The 16,590-nt window shown below is 35.4% G+C and overlaps 1 protein-coding gene across 5 annotated transcripts in view; it reads right to left on the bottom strand.

The window, feature by feature from the left end:
* LOC138701460 (E3 ubiquitin-protein ligase SHPRH) overlaps positions 1 to 16,590 on the bottom strand; it is a 444,559-nt gene that overhangs the window by 138,210 nt on the left and 289,759 nt on the right. For all 5 annotated transcript variants that reach the window (XM_069828349.1, XM_069828345.1, XM_069828347.1 and 2 more), the window contains 2 exons: positions 9,381 to 9,583; positions 9,088 to 9,270 (listed from right to left, as the gene is read on the bottom strand). In XM_069828349.1, the coding sequence (XP_069684450.1) occupies positions 9,088 to 9,270; positions 9,381 to 9,583 (386 nt within the window). The remainder of the gene's footprint in view (positions 1 to 9,087; positions 9,271 to 9,380; positions 9,584 to 16,590) is intronic.

Raw genomic sequence — 16,590 nt, 5'->3', positions numbered from 1 at the left:
TGCTGGAATCCATTGGAGATGGACAATCTTATTAACTTTTTGGAGTTGTATTAACATTTTGTGGCATTCTCTTATTTTTGTTGACTTCTTTGTAGCATTTGAACATATTCCCTGAATTGCAGCTTTAGAATCTGAAAGAATTACTGTCTTGTTATATTTATTTAAGGGAAGATTTAATAACTGTCGGAGAGCAATGTGTATAGCCTCTATTTCACCATCATAATTTGTTGTGTCTCTGCCAACAGAATGATAAAAGGAAAAATGTGTACATGTAACTCCAGCTCCAGTAAGATTTTCTGTGGTTGATCCATCAGTATATATGTGTAGCCATTCTTCTGTAGGGTATCTAGTATTGATCGTTTCCAGTGCTAGAAGTTTTTGTATTTCTTTTGGTGTGTCTGATTTACTTATTTCCTCTGTTAATTCCAAACTGAAGGTAGGTTGCAATAATTCCAATGGATTTTCTCTTATAAATAAATTTTCTCTTGTGTTAGGAATGCTTAGTTTGGATTTAATCTGTGTTACCTTTTCTAGGAAACTACTATGAGTTTTAAGGATTGAAGAAGGGAGGTTCTTTTCTGTCCATTTAGAGTTTGGCAGTCGTAACATTTTCTCATGTTGGACCAGTGCCTGTTCTTCTATTTTTGTTGTTATTGATGGGATCCGTGTTAAGGCAAGCATGGCATCAACAGGTGTGGATTTAACTGCTCCAGTGATTAGGCGAAGAGCCTGATTTTGTATTTGTTCAAGTTTATTGATGTTAGCATTTGCTGCTGTTATTAAAGCTTCAGAACAGTACAAGAGGTTTGGTTTAATATACATTTTGTATGTTGTATTAAGGACTCTCCTTGAGCAGCCCCATTTAGCACCAGCTAACCTTTTCAGGATTTGCAGTTTCTTTTCAACCTTTTCTGAGATGTTTGTTTTATGTTTTTTCCAACTAAGTTTTCTGTCAAAAGTGATGCCCAAGTATTTGGCATCATCAACTGCTTTGAGTGGTTTATCACTATAATTTATGTTAATATTCACTGGTTTATATTTTAGTGTAAATAATTCATAAGTTGTTTTTTCTACATTAATAGTCATGAAGTTTTTGGAGCTCCATTCATGTACTTTGTTTAGGGCTGTTTCTATTCTGTCTTTAATTAATTTAGGTTTTTTTGGAGAGCCTGGAGTCCAAATGACTATGTCGTCAGCAAATAAAGCAATTTTGGTTTCTGAAGTTTGTATTATTGATGGAAGGTCGTTTATATAAATATTAAAGAGTGTTGTGCTCAGAACAGCACCTTGTGGAAGTCCTCGGTGTGTTTGTTTATATTTGGAAATGTTGTTGTTTTCTAATGCCAGGTGTTTGACAATAAAGTCATTTGACCTCTTGCACTCCAATATTTTTCAAAGATATTATTATGACCAGCCACTGAAGCACAGATTTTGAGGTGTTCCGAATCCATTTCTTGGTTTGAGTTGCACAATGGACAGATAGGAGACTGATATATTCCAATTTTATGCAGGTGTTTGGCCAAACAATCATGGCCTGTTGCCAATCTAAATGCAGCTACGGACGATTTTCGTGGTAAATCGGGAATTAACTGTGGATTTTGATGCAGAGAGTTCCATTTTTTCCCATGGGATTGTGTTATCAAATTTTGTTTGTTGAAGTCTAAGTATGTAGATTTAATAAATCTTTTCACAGAGTAATACATAGATTTAGTAACAGGTCTGTAAGTAGCAGTGCTGCCCTTCTTTGCTAAAGCATCCGCATTCTCGTTTCCTAGGATTCCACAATGGGATGGTATCCATTGGAATACAATTCTTTTATTGAGTGATATTAATTGAGAGAGCATTTGAGTTATTTCTGCTGTTTGAGATGAAGGTGTGTGTTTAGAGACTATTGATAGAATAGCTGCTTTGGAGTCTGACAATATAACTGCATTTTTAAATTTACTGATGTGGCATAGAAGATTCCTGAGACTTTCACTTATTGCAATGATTTCTCCATCAAAACTTGTTGTTCCATACCCAAGAGATCTATAAAGTGAGAAGAGCCAGCACGTAACACCTGCACCGGCACCTTGTTCTCTGGAGATCAAGGATCCGGAAATGTAAATGGATCAGTACACTACACACATACTTCCAAAGGCTCGTCAAATAGCAAGTGGTATTCTTACAGGAATTAAAATAAATATAAAAGCTATTATCCAAATTAGCCATTGTGGATGTCAACAACATTAAAGTGGTGGTAAAAATACGTGACATAGTTGTACGATGAACTCCGAAAATCATCCTCATAGCAGAATACGACAATCCAATTTTCATTTTCATTAAAAATATGAGTAGACGATTTTCTTTACTAATCTTACTGTATGATTGTGTTTCAATTGGTAGAAATTTTAACAATAGATTGAAAACCACAAATGTTATTCCCGTTAAGTCTCGTAGTTCTGTCTCATCTCTTATTGAAGAATAACCTTGGAAGTCTTGCATTTCATTAAACATATCACTTGTTCCTGAACTCTTGTCATAACATTTCTTATGTGATTTCAGTTCGGCATGTAATGGAATAGACGCTTGAGTAGATAATTCACACCCACTAATTGTGCAAGAAAAAACAAAATCACTAAGAGTGGCTTCATCTACTTCTGTCTGTATGGCTACTTCTTTTTTTCGAAATAACACTTATGAACATTCACTTTCCACAATACTTAAATGTTCACCCTTTCTTCTTCTTTTTGCTGCTTTTTCGTAACTCTCCGAAGCTAGTTGAGATGAGGTAGCCTTTTTCTTGTAATCTTTTGGAAAAATACTAGGGACGTATGTTGGATTTTAGGGATGTCCTTATCTCTTGTTCCCAAAAAAATGAATTCTGCAAATTCTTGTTGAGGGTGTTGGTTTCCAAGCTGAACCATCAGCACTTGAAATCAAGAATTACATATCGATATGAATACCGTTCAAACATAAATATATTATTTATTGTTGCTAATATTATAGATAATATACACGTGAAGAACTCAATAATTGTGTATTATGTTGTTACTGTTAACTTAAGTATAATAGCATAATATATTGAACTTTCAAGTATAAATTCCCGTTTTTATTAACTTAACCCTTAAATTCGCAAAGTATGCTATAGGATACAACAGGTTAATAGCTATATGCTATAATTTTAATAGAACAATAGAAAAAAAATGGTAGGAAAATTAAAATTTCACAATACTATAATGTTGTACAACATATAAAATATGGACATTGTGATATTTGTTTTCTTTACAGTCCGACACGGTTTATTAAACTAGTGTGAGAAATGAAGTTTTGCCAATTTAAGGGTTAATGGTTATTTATAAACATAATAATATAATATGTATATATTTTCGAGATTGGTATTATAATAATACCATTATTACAAGCAGTGTAGGCCTACTTACTTTTGTCTGCGTACTGCTTGGATCCACAATTTGCATCGTTCCGCTTCAGTTTTCCGTTTTGGAAATGAATAAAAAACAATATCAGATGTTGTGTTCCTGTAGGCATTACTACACCCAACAACACAGCAATTCGCGTTATCTTTCCGCTTTTTAGAGTCATCCATATTTCTAATCTTTTAACCTTAGTAAAGTATACCCATACATTCAAGCACAACTCTATCACTGCTGTCCTGTAGTTAGTAACAACAGTCGCCACCAGAGGAGCTTGCACGGTGCCTATACGTGCACTGTCTCCATAGACTTCAAGCCTAGCCGCTATAAGTGTCTCTTCACGCCACTTATGTCACGGCTCTCCAGTGGAGAAGTCAGTAGCGAGGTGGCTTGTCATCCTTGGGACCTGAGTTCGATTCTCGGTGAGAACTTTTTTTTTATTAACGTAACTAATTTTTATACATGTCACCTTTCTTCACATTTTTTAAATATTTTTTTTGTAGTGGAACGAATTATTTCGCAACTCTGGCTCCACTAGGAGAATTAAAAAAAACTCTCGGGAGATCAATTTTCTTACCGAAATAAAACAAAGATAAATAAACAAATTAAAGAAAAATAAAAAAAATACACATTTGGCTCTAATACTTTGTCCACATGCCACAAGTGTCTATCACTGCCTGGCATTTTTGGGGCATTGAATTCACCAGAACGCAGAAATAGTTCTGGTCCTCTGTGAGATCTTCCCAGGTAGCCAGAACTTGGTCCCACAACTGATCTGGATTTTGAGGTGGGTTGTCTCGATATTTGTCAATCCTCTTCTTTTTCATGCCTTTCCATCAACCATCTTTGAACATTTATGGTGGTGTGTGCAGAGTGGCTATCCTACTGGAAAATTTAATTTCCTTCGAAAAGAAAATGATTATAAATTTCATGAATCCAGTTCTTTCGCTTCTGTTTTAAAGCCAGTGCAAACAATAACAATCCCTCTTCGCCATCTTGTAGAAAATCTCTCTGATGAAGCATTATTATAGCATGTGCCATGTTCATATCGTATCGTTAGCTATAATATCACACAAAAGCATAGTGCTATATAGTATAGTGTCCGGTGTGCACTGGCTTTCAGTCAACAGTGTGACTATTAAACATAATAAAATATTAATAAAGGTTTAAGTTACATACAGTTAAGGAATAACAATTTTCACACTCCATTACTTCATTAATTAGTCACAGGGCAAAACATATTTCCACAAATAATGAAAACAGTGTCTAATTAATTTCAAGTGAATCAAGTTAATGTTCAATTTCGTGATAGTCATATCCTGGAGTAATGCATTGGTTCATACAGAATATTTTCACAGATGGCTTTAGTCTAGTGGACAGAGTGTTAGTTGTGTGTTCGACGTCACTATTATGCATTCCTTTTTTAATATATATATATATATATATATATATATATATATATATATATATATATATATACTTACTTACTTACAAATGGCTTTTAAGGAACCCGAAGGTTCATTGCCGCCCTCACATAAGCCCACCATCGGTCCCTATCCTGTGCAAGATTCATCCAGTCTCTATCATCATACCCCACCTCCCTCAAATCCATTTTAATATTATCCTCCCATCTACGTCTCGGCCTCCCTAAAGGTCTTTTTCCCTCCGGTCTCCCAACTAACACTCTATATGCATTTCTGATTCGCCCATACATGCTAAATGCCCTGCCCATCTCAAACGTCTGGATTTTAAGTTCCTAATTATGTCAGGTGAAGAATACAATGCGTGCAGTTCTGTGTTGTGTAACTTTCTCCATTCTCCTGTAACTTCATCCCGCTTAGCCCCAAATATTTTCCTAAGCACCTTATTCTCAAACACCCTTAACCTATGTTCTTCTCTCAGAGTGAAAGTCCAAGTTTCACAACCATACAGAACAACAGGTAATATAACTGTTTTATAAATTCTAACTTTCAGATTTTTGGACAGCAGACTGGATGATAAGAGCTTCTCAACCGAATAATAACACGCATTTCCCATATTTATTCTGCGTTTAATTTCCTCCCGAGTGTCATTTATATTTGTTACTGTTGCTCCAAGATATTTGAATTTTTCCACCTCTTCGAAGGATAAATCTCCAATTTTTATATTTCCATTTCGTACAATATTCTGGTCACGAGATATAATCATATACTTTGTCTTTTCGGGATTTACTTCCAAACCGATCGCTTTACTTGCTTCAAGTAAAATTTCCATGTTTTCCCTAATCGTTTGTGTATTTTCTCCTAACATATTCACGTCATCTGCATAGACAAGAAGCTGATGTAACCCGTTCAATTCCAAACCCTGCCCGTTATCCTGAACTTTCCTAATGGCATATTCTAGAGCGAAGTTAAAAAGTAAAGGTGATAGTGCATCTCCCTGCTTTAGCCCGCAGTGAATTAGAAAAGCATCAGATAGAAACTGACCTATACGGACTCTGCTGTATGTTTCACTGAGACACATTTTAATTAATCGAACTAGTTTCTTGGGAATACCAAATTCAATAAGAATATCATATAATACTTCCCTCTTAACCGAGTCATATGCCTTTTTGAAATCTATGAATAACTGATGTACTGTACCCTTATACTCCCATTTTTTCTCCATTATCTGTCGAATACAAAAATCTGATCAATAGTCGATCTATTACGCCGAAAACCGCACTGATGATCCCCAATAATTTCATCTACGTACGGAGTTAATCTTCTCAAAAAAATATTGGACAAAATTTTGTACGACGTCAACAAAAGTGATATTCCTCGAAAGTTACCACAGTTGGTTTTGTCCCCCTTTTTAAAAATAGGTACGATTATGGACTCCTTCCATTGTTCTGGTACAATTTCCTTTTCCCAAATAGCAAGTACAAGTTTATAAATTTCGCTATATAATGCATTTCCACCCTCTTGTATTAGTTCTGCTGGAATTTGATCGATACCTGGAGACTTGTACTTTTTCAGATTTTCTATCGCAATTTCAACTTCTGAAAGCGTGGGTTCAGGTATAAATGGCTCAGCAGTTTGTATTTCAATTTCGTCCCGATCATTTCTATTTGGCCTATGTACATTTAGTAGTTGCGCAAAATAGTTTTTCCATCTGTTTAGGATTGATGGAGAGTCTGCAAGTAAGTCACCATTCTCATCCTTGATCACGTTTACCCTTGGCTGATATCCGTTCTTAAATTCCTTTATACCCTTATATAAATCTCGAATGTTTTTATTCTTACTATTTGTTTCTACCTCATTCAGTTTTTCCTTCAAGTAACCTCTCTTTTTATTCCTAAGTGTATGACTTGCTTCCTGTCTTTCATTGAAATAATTATCTCTCTTCTCCTCAACTGGATCCTGTAAGAATTTCAATTTTGCCTGTTTCCTTCTTTCTACTACCATGCAACAATCTTCATCAAACCACTGTTTCTTTTTCTTAGTTTCATAATAACCTATGCTCTGCTCAGCTGCAATTTTGATACTATCTCTGATATTTTCCCACATGCTATTAACATCTAATTCTTTCTCAACTTCGTCGGAACTTTCTAAAGTGGCAAACCTATTTGAAATTTCGACCTGATAATTTTGCTTAGCTTCCTCGTCCTTTAATTTCAAAATATTGAATTTAGTAATATTAACTTGTTGCTCTACTCGCTTGGCTACTAATAATCTTTCTCTTAATTCTCCAATCACCAAATAATGGTCAGAATTACAGTCTGCACCCCTGAAAGTTCGAATATCTACTATACTAGTATGTCTCCGTTTATCTATCAAGATGTGATCTATTTGGTTGTGTGTCAATCCACCTGGAGAAGTCCAAGTATATTTATGTATATCCTTATGGGGGAATGTTGTACTTTTGACAATTAAATTTTTCGATGTGGCAAAGTTTACTAATCTAACTCCATTGTCACTACTAATTGGGTGTAGGCTCTCTTTTCCAATAGTTGGTCTAAAAATATCCTCCCGTCCTACTTTAGCATTGAAATCCCCCAATAAAATTTTCATGTGATATCTAGGGAACTGATCAAAAGATATATATATATATATATATATGTTAAATTAATTTACTTCTTCATTTGCTAACAGTCTTTACCGCACTACTTATGTAAGCTGAATTCTTTTCCCTGGAACTTGTTCTAACTAGTAAGGGATGACATACAACGAAACGAAACTAATTATATTACCTCAACCAGTTGTTCTCTTGTGAATCAGATCGCTTGTCCTCTGCTCATGTGCATTGCCTCCTTTCTGGGACTATGTGACAAAACTTTTTTCCAAGACAGTATCTGCTACATCATTTGCATGCAGACAACAATGAAGCAAAGCGGTTACAAAATAATAGTAAATGGAGAAAAAATATTATTATTATTCTTATTATTATTATTTTTGCCATAATTATAGCTTTGTAATTATTGCATTTCAGGTAACAGTGGTGACCTCATTTGAGGGAGTATGATATCTTATATACAATATCTGCAATTTAGGTATAGATAATATTCTTGAAACCTGTAATCCAGAATGAAAAAAATTAAAGATTTATGAATTTACTGTGCTGTGAAGTATAGTTGCAGAGCTGAAAGAAAGTAGAAACTTCATAGCAAATATGTTGTGTTAAATAACTATTTTCAAGGTAGATGTTCAATGTGTCCATTAATTTAATTCTAATATATGAAAGTTAATATACCAATTAAGTTTTGTTATGTTTGAATGCACATTATGTATTAATTTACTAACATTTCTTAGGTATGTAGTTATAATAACCACTTTCATGTGTTAAAAAAAAATCAGTTGTATGTTAACCTAGTTGACTAGTTTCAGCTTTGTCGCAGTCGTTTTTATAATATTCTAACCTATTATCACTTTCTTATAAAATTTTGAGTACCATGATCTTTGTGACGCGGTATATTTCGTGAATTTTTGTGTCATTCAAATTTTCAAAATGATCGTTTCTTAAATGGGGCAACATTACTCCATCTGACTCTTAATTTTCGAGCAGTTCCAGATATAACAATTCTGCGTCGAAACGTCCGCAGTTTTATATTGCCACTAACGAACCATTAAAAATTTAAAGACGGACATTTCTATTACTAAATTTAATGATAGTGTTATTGGTTCATTACGTTAAAGATGCTTGGTGAGATATAAAAATGATTTAATGAACCAGTAAATAGATTAATGAATCATTAAACCCTTAGTGAAGCTTGGTGCAACCGGCCCGTACACTTTTAGTATTAGGTATGTAAAACAAAGATTCTTAGCTTTCTGGTAACACCAAGGGTACCATCAGGGATTAGCTGGGAGAAACATTTACACTTACACTCGTATCAATAAGATTGTTTTGAATTTTCTTTTACTTCATTAATTAGTTGATTGTTGTGAAGTTCTTTCATATGCCACTAACTGCGTGTCTTATAGAGCCTTTAAATTTATTTTCTTCCCGAAAAACTGAACACGGTATCTTTTCGTCTGTCCTCGACTAAACTTTAACCCATAATACTCAGCCCAAAGGCAAGCACAGTAACCAGCAGACTACCAAGGACAACAGCTGTGACTGAGCTGAAAATTCCATCACACTGTTCATTTCCATGTTCTAATTACCCAACTCTCAATACTAAAGTAATTTTAACCATGACATAAATAATACATACATTTTCTTATTTTTGTTGTTAGCATTACTGAGACGCAGATGACAATCTACTGCTCCATTCACTAAATCTTGTCTGGGAGTTTTCTCAAGCTGCCGTAAATCTTGTACTGCTTTCTTCCTTGTTTTCTGCACAGCATCACTCCACTTTCCAATCTCATATTCTACTCCTCTAATGCTAGATACCCTAAATACAGAACAGTACGAACAGAGTAATGATATTTGTTTCTTTAGTCTCTCATTTATACTCATCAGAATACAAAATGCACAATTTTACTCTACATAATTAAATAATACCTATTAATTAAACTTTCTTGTCCTGGAACTCTGTTCTCCAGCAAATCATCCCGTATTCTGCTTAACAATTCCATTTCTTCTCCTTGTAGCACGAGCCAAGATAACAATTGCTCCCACCAATCATCTCGACCCATGTTAAAACCATTTTCTAGTTCAGCTACTGCTGCTGATAAACCTGCAAGTGTTTCTTGTGCAGTAGCTACCTAAAATGTTAAAATAAAAATAGTCATGTTTAGTTTCAACTACAGTGTAGGGGAGACTGTTATACCTTTAGCATAGTGTACCTTTGAACATTTTTTGTTTTTTAAGTTTTGCTGCTACCTAGAAGACTCAAATTGAAGTAGGTTGTAGAGAAAGCCACTAAGTAGCTCTGTTCGTAGTTTCAGTTTGATTTAATGCAAAGTGTGAGTTTTGTGGACAAAATAATTTTTTTTAGTACTAAAAGTAAACATTTCGTTCGTTTTTATATGTTTTCTAACACAAAACCAGATTTTATTTGTTACTATCATTCAAGTACAATGTGTTTCCTATCATCTGCTGAGTAATAACATATTTTAATTTCCATAATTTATTCGAATCTTTAGTTTTCGGAGCCATATTTGTTTAAACGTGCACCCTTTTGTACCTTTGAACACAAACCATCTTGTATCATGGAAAATGTTCCAAGATACACGATACTATCGGTTTTTGTTTTTCTTTTATTTTAAGATCATGTCACGAAGTAAGTCTCGAGTTAAAAGGCCCACCAATTGATCCGGATGCCTTGAAGAAAGCTGTTGCAGCAGTTATTGCTCCTCCAGGAAATAAAATCTCAATCAGAGAAGCCTGTTCTGGTTTATGATAGCAAATACATTTTAAATATGATTGTCAGTTTTTACAGCTATATTCAGACCTATATTCCATGTGTTCCAACTTACAAGAGGGTATGTTCTAAGGTACATGAACCTGTTGTACCTTTGAACATATTACATATCCCTTCATTTTATTTTTTCCATCCTTAATAGATCTGTAAAACAGGAAAATACATACAGGAAGTTGTAAAGGAATCTTCAATAATCATTTCAAGCATTTTTTCATTACAAAAATTTCATTTCCCAAAATTAAAAAAGATAAAATGTGAAAAGTGTTTAAAGGTACAACAGTCTCCCCTATGTATTTCTTGTTCAGTTATAAAAACTATTGAAAACAATAATTATGACACAGGGTATGATAAAAGTAGTTTCACAAATGTATATTTCTTTGCTAATATTGAACAAGTCTACATAACATTCCTTTTTTTTTCCTTCCTCCCCTACTCATTGTGGCTTCTGGTTCTGGCACAGAATCAATCTCTTACTATACATGCTGCAAAATGTTCGGTGTTACATCTCGGACTGCAAGGGTTATTCTTTCTTTGAAGTTATCAAGACTCCCTTCACGGATTCATGCTTGTATCTTGTAAAAAATGTTCCCAAAACGTGGGCAAGTTCTTATTTTAGAAATTTCAACAAAAATATTGCTTTAATGTACCCAGTCTTACCATATTGTTACAAACAAAAGTGAGATCGTACAACCAGTTTTGAAGATTATTTCCCACCCTTGCAGCGAAGCATCAAGAGTGTCAATGTAAGTTCAACTGCAGAAGAGAAAGGAATTATGAAAATCGTGTAGCAGTGATAGCACTTCACAGGGTTGAGAAATCAGCTTCGATATTTCCATAACCCTTAAAAAAACTTAAAATCAGCAGGATGCTTGTGTTTCGGACCATCAAGAGGTACACTGATGTAGGAACAATAGCTGACCACCTGAGGCAAGGTCACCTGCCAGCCAAGAGGCTGGTTCAACAGTGGTGGCTCGTATTTGGCAAAATCATGTCAGGAATCACTCTGTGCTGGCTTGTGAACTGCAGATTTCAAGAATGCCGATATCCAGAGTACTTGGACGTGACCCAGGGGTAAGAGCTTACTGGCGAAGTACAAATCATTTCCTTAGTCCACAGCAGAAGCGGCAAAGGGAGCTTGAATCAAGACTATTCTTCAGCGTTATGCTTCAGAATGGGCACAAGAGGATGTATTGACGAAAAAATCCTCAATACTGAGAAGTCTTTCAACCGTCAAAATTACAGGGTTTATGTTTCAAGTTCTCGAGAAGCTCGTGAGAAAGTTCCAAGTGTCTTCAGAAGTCATTACCCTGCATGCTGAAAAGTGGCATATGATATCTGCCAAAAAAAAAAAAAAAAAAAGTCTACAAAGATATCATATTGGAGCCTGCTGTGAAGCCTTTGAACAACATCTTGTTTCTCAATCAACATTGGAGCTTCCAGCGGGATTCTACACCAGCCAGCAAGCGAATTCAACGCAAGAGTGGCTTGAGGCGAAAGTGACAGTCTTAATTGACCAGCCAGCAGCTACAATCTCAGCTCACTGAACTACAATTTGTGGATAACGTTTGAGAAGACTGTCTGCAAAAGAAGCACAGAACATTGAGAGTCTAAACATTACCTCCGAGATATAGAAGGCCAGCAGCCACGATCTCAACTCACTGGACTACAATTTGTGGATAACGTTTGAGAAGACTGTCTGCAAAAGAAGTACAGAATATTGAAAGTCTGAACGTTATCTCTGAGATATAGAAGGCCTTCTAGCTTGGTCGTGATGTCATATCTATGTCATCCATAGCCAACTACCTAAGAAGGTGAATAATTTCAAGGGAAAAATTGTTCTGGGGGCCGGATGTCAATCCCAAGACCTTTGGCTGAATGCACCAACACTCTACCAACTGAGTTACTCAGGAACTACACCCGACACAGTCTCAACTTCTCCCTTTATGTCCACGTAACTTGAGTAGGATGACAAGATGCCAGACACCCACATCAAGTGCACACAAACTCTGTGTGACTTAAAATTGTGGTTTTCTGTTAATGTCCCTAAAGTAACGTAAACATTATACAAATCTAGCTTTCAGGTAAAGCTCCTGTGAAACAGATTTGAATAATTTCAAGGAAAAAATTGTTCCATTAAACAATTTACCATGACATAAATAGTGACAATGCGTACGCGTCGCACATTTTTTATAAATACACTAGATATAGGAGAACATTAATTCAAATCATGAGTACGGAATCAAAAACAAACTGATAGCACAAATGGGGATAGTGAAAATGAAGACCTTGACACCAAAGACTTACATACGCCCACTGTGATTGTGAAGAAAAGGATCGAGATTGATCGTGAAGAAGACCAGAAAACATAGCCTAGAGTTTCTAGTCTCTACTGTAGGAAAAGTTCACAAAAGACGTACGCGAAATTCACATTCAATTGTAAGTTACACATGCACTAAGTTTATTCCATTTGGTGTAAAAAAAATAATTTTGCAGTTTGCTCAAGAATTTCGTTCACAGGAACAATGAAGAAACAAAACATTATGAAAAGATCAATGTGACCAACGCTATGTTTATAAAATTGGTGCAGTAACTGAGGGAGTATACCAAGACCATCTCAAGAAAAAGAGGGACGTAATGTTAAAATCCTAGCTAAAGACTCTGCATGTATAGAAAAATTAGTAATAATTGTGGATCTCCAAAGTATGCTATTCTGCCCTAAGTTGCTGTCTTCCAGTATGTATTACAAACAAAAGCTCCAATTATACAATTTTTCCATGTATTCAATAATGGAGAGGTTACTTTACATGTATGGCATGAGGCTAATGAGTTCACAACATGTATAAAAGATTTTGTTATAAATTTTACTGACAATAAGTACCGGTACCAGAAAAAAAAAAAAAAAAAAAAAGAACATTGATATCCATTGGTTGCCACTACAAAAATCGGAACAAGATTCTGTCAGGTGCATTAAGTGATGTTGTAAGAATGAAGTTCATTACAATTGAGCAGTTACATATCGAAAAAGGGCATACAATGATGGAGGCAGATAATGTTCATGCAACTCTGGAACACTATTTTAAGCCACTCATTAACTCTCCATCTGATTACATTGCAAGAATTAGGCTAGCAAGATCAAAGCAGCCTTATAATGTCAGAGTAGTTGACTTTAACTTTTTAAAAATTATGAAAAACTAGCCTCAAATCTTCAGTCACTGTGGCCCGGGAAAAAATTTGGAGATCCCACTGTGACTGATATCCGTCAGTTAAAATACATGCCAGAAGGAGAAATTATGTTCAAAACACACACAGGTAACTAAAAGAAACTTCCACACAAAAGAAAAACTAGAGTTCCTTTCTTAGGTTCAAGAAACAAGTACAAAGGGTCATTACCAATAAGTGAATCTAAATTTAAACATCTTTAGGAACTCAAGTCAGTGACTGAAACAGATCACTACCCTTTCATGACTCACTGAAGTTCTGGTCTGACATAAAGGAAAATTGATATCTCAAACAAACGAAAGAAAATTGTGTCAAGCATTATTTAAGTTTGTATGTTATTTTTAATAAGCCATAATGCATTACAGTTCTGGCTTTATTTGAGGGACTTGGGTGAATCTACATCAAACATATTTTCAGCAGAGCTGTTTTACTATTCAAAACTCCTTTTGAAATCATGCTAATAACTGAACAAGATTTCAATGTAGTATTGTCAATTATGGTATTGAAATCAAATCATTGTAACACAAGGATTAACATAGGGCTGAATCATTATTTCATTTTATACAAAAATGAGTCTTAATATTGCACTATCCGAGCCAATTACTTACATTATAAATTATAACAATGATATTATAGTGAACTGGCTCTTTAATTTATTTACATGAAAATAGGATTCAACTATGACTTCTACAATACATGCTCAATAAAATTTTATAGAAATCTGAACAAAAATACCAATCAGCTCATCTTGTTATTTTAATGGGGTGCACAGATATAAAATGTATGAAAGTATAGTGTAGTAATGTTATCTGTTGTTGTTAGTATTAAATGGCAGCGGCAGCAGCAGCAGTAGCAGTAGCAGCAGGAGTAGTAGTATCTATTGCTCAGGCACTTGGAAGTTCTCCATTCGCCTTCTAGCTTCCCAGTATAATTTAGAGTCTGAATCAAAACGATTTGATGCCAAAGCTGGATATTAATGTAACACAGAACAAAATTTTCACATTTTTGTTTGTACTAAAAACATAAAAACTTCCAATGTGCTAGTGATAATGTACAATCCCAGATTAAAAGTTATATATAATAGTAATGTATTAAAGTTGTTCATGAAATACAATAATGCTTTAATTTTCCCTGTTTAAAATAATCTATGTGTACTGTAAGTGACTCAAAATTCACATTTTTTGAGACTGTGAAGTGTTTGATTTATTTTCATTAATTGCAGATCTTAAACATTACGTCTGAGATGACTGATAACTTATTTATAATATTCAATGTGCATTTAAATCATTAACAGAATTGCAAATTAGTTTTTTTTGTCTCCTGTAAAATTCAGTTTTTGCCACATAGGAGGTATTTCACTGGCAAAGATGATTTGTCACATTCTGAAATTGGCAGTTTTTAAAACTCTGCTACTGAAATTAATAAAAAAAAATCGGAAGATCCGAAGAGTGGTTTAAAAATCTGGAGTCTCCTGCCTAAATCTGGAAAGTTGGCAGGTGATCATGTAAGAGAATCTCTTGCTGCTGAGTTTCTCATCTCAGATTGGCTTGACATTACAAGATTAAGACATTTCCTATGAAATTTTCTTTAGCATCATCTTTCATAAAAATATCATAACCATATATAAAAAATACTCTGATCAACAATATACACTATATCCACTTCCTACACTGTAATATATTCCAGATTAAATATGAAATTAATCATGGCTACTATCAAAGTTCACACTTCATGCTGGCATGTCTCCATTTAATAAGTACAGTGTAGTCAACACTCAGAACTTCTAATTTTACAATTGAATCACAATATTGAGAAACCCCACATGTCCATTTTTTTACGAAATTGAGTTATATAGGATTTCGTATTCTAAGCATGTAGACTCATGATATTATGAAGAGAAACCCCACACATTCCCATCAACATTCATTTTGCAAATCTAGTCTTTCAGGTAAAGCTTCCTGTAAAGCAGATTTTAATAATTTCAAGGGAAAAATTGTTCCGGGGCTGGGTATCGATCCCAGGACCTCTAGTTGAACGTACCAGCGCTCTCCCAACTGAGCTACCCAGGAGCTCCACCCGACACCGTCTCAACTTTTCCCTTTATATCCACACAACTCGCATGGGCTGACGAAACGCCAGAGACCCACATCGAGTGCACACAAACTCTGTGTGACTTGGAATTGTGGTTTTCTGTTAATGTACACAGTGACGTATATATTATGCAAATCTAGTCTTTCAGGTAAAGCTTCCTGTAAAGCACATTTGAATAATTTCAAGGCAAAATTGTTCCGGGGCCGGGTATCGATCCCGGGACCTCCAGTTGAACATACCAGCGCTCTCCCAACTGAGCTACCCAGGAACTCCAACCGACACCGTCTCAACTTTTCCCCTTATATCCACACAACTCACGTGGGCTGACGAAACGCCAGAGACCCACATCGAGTGCACACAAACTCTGTGTGACTTGGAATTGTGGTTTTCTGTTAACGTACACAGTGACGTATATATTATGCAAATCTAGTCTTTCAGGTAAAGCTTCCTGTAAAGCAGATTTGAATAATTTCAAGGGAAAAATTGTTCCGGGGCCGGGTATCGATCCCGGGACCTCTGGTTGAACGTACCAGCACTCTCCCAACTGAGCTACCCGGGAACTCCACCCGACACCATCTCAACTTTTCCCTTTATATCCACATAACTCGCGTGGGCTGACGAAACGCCAGAGACCCACATCGAGTGCACACAAATTCTGTGTGACTTGGAATTGTGGTTTTCTGTTAACGTACACAGTGACGTATATATTATGCAAATCTAGTCTTTCAGGTAAAGCTTCCTGTAAAGCTAATTTGAATAATTTCAAGGGAAAAATTGTTCCAGGGCCGGGTATCGATCTCGGGACCTCTGGTTGAACGTACCAGCGCTCTCCCAACTGAGCTACCCAGGAACTCCACCCGACACCATCTCAACTTTTCCCTTTATATCCACACAACTCGCGTGGGCTGACGAAATGCCAGAGACCCACATCGAGTGCACACAAACTCTGTGTGACTTGGAATTGTGGTTTTCTGTTAATGTACACAGTGACGTATATATTATGCAAATCTAGTCTTACAGGTAAAGCTTCCTGTAAAG

The sequence above is a fragment of the Periplaneta americana genome, chromosome 6 (genome assembly GCF_040183065.1).
Source record: "Periplaneta americana isolate PAMFEO1 chromosome 6, P.americana_PAMFEO1_priV1, whole genome shotgun sequence".
Classification (NCBI taxonomy): domain Eukaryota; kingdom Metazoa; phylum Arthropoda; class Insecta; order Blattodea; family Blattidae; genus Periplaneta; species Periplaneta americana.
The sequence above is the reverse complement of the archived record's forward strand: the minus strand, read 5'-3'. Positions and strand labels throughout refer to the sequence as shown.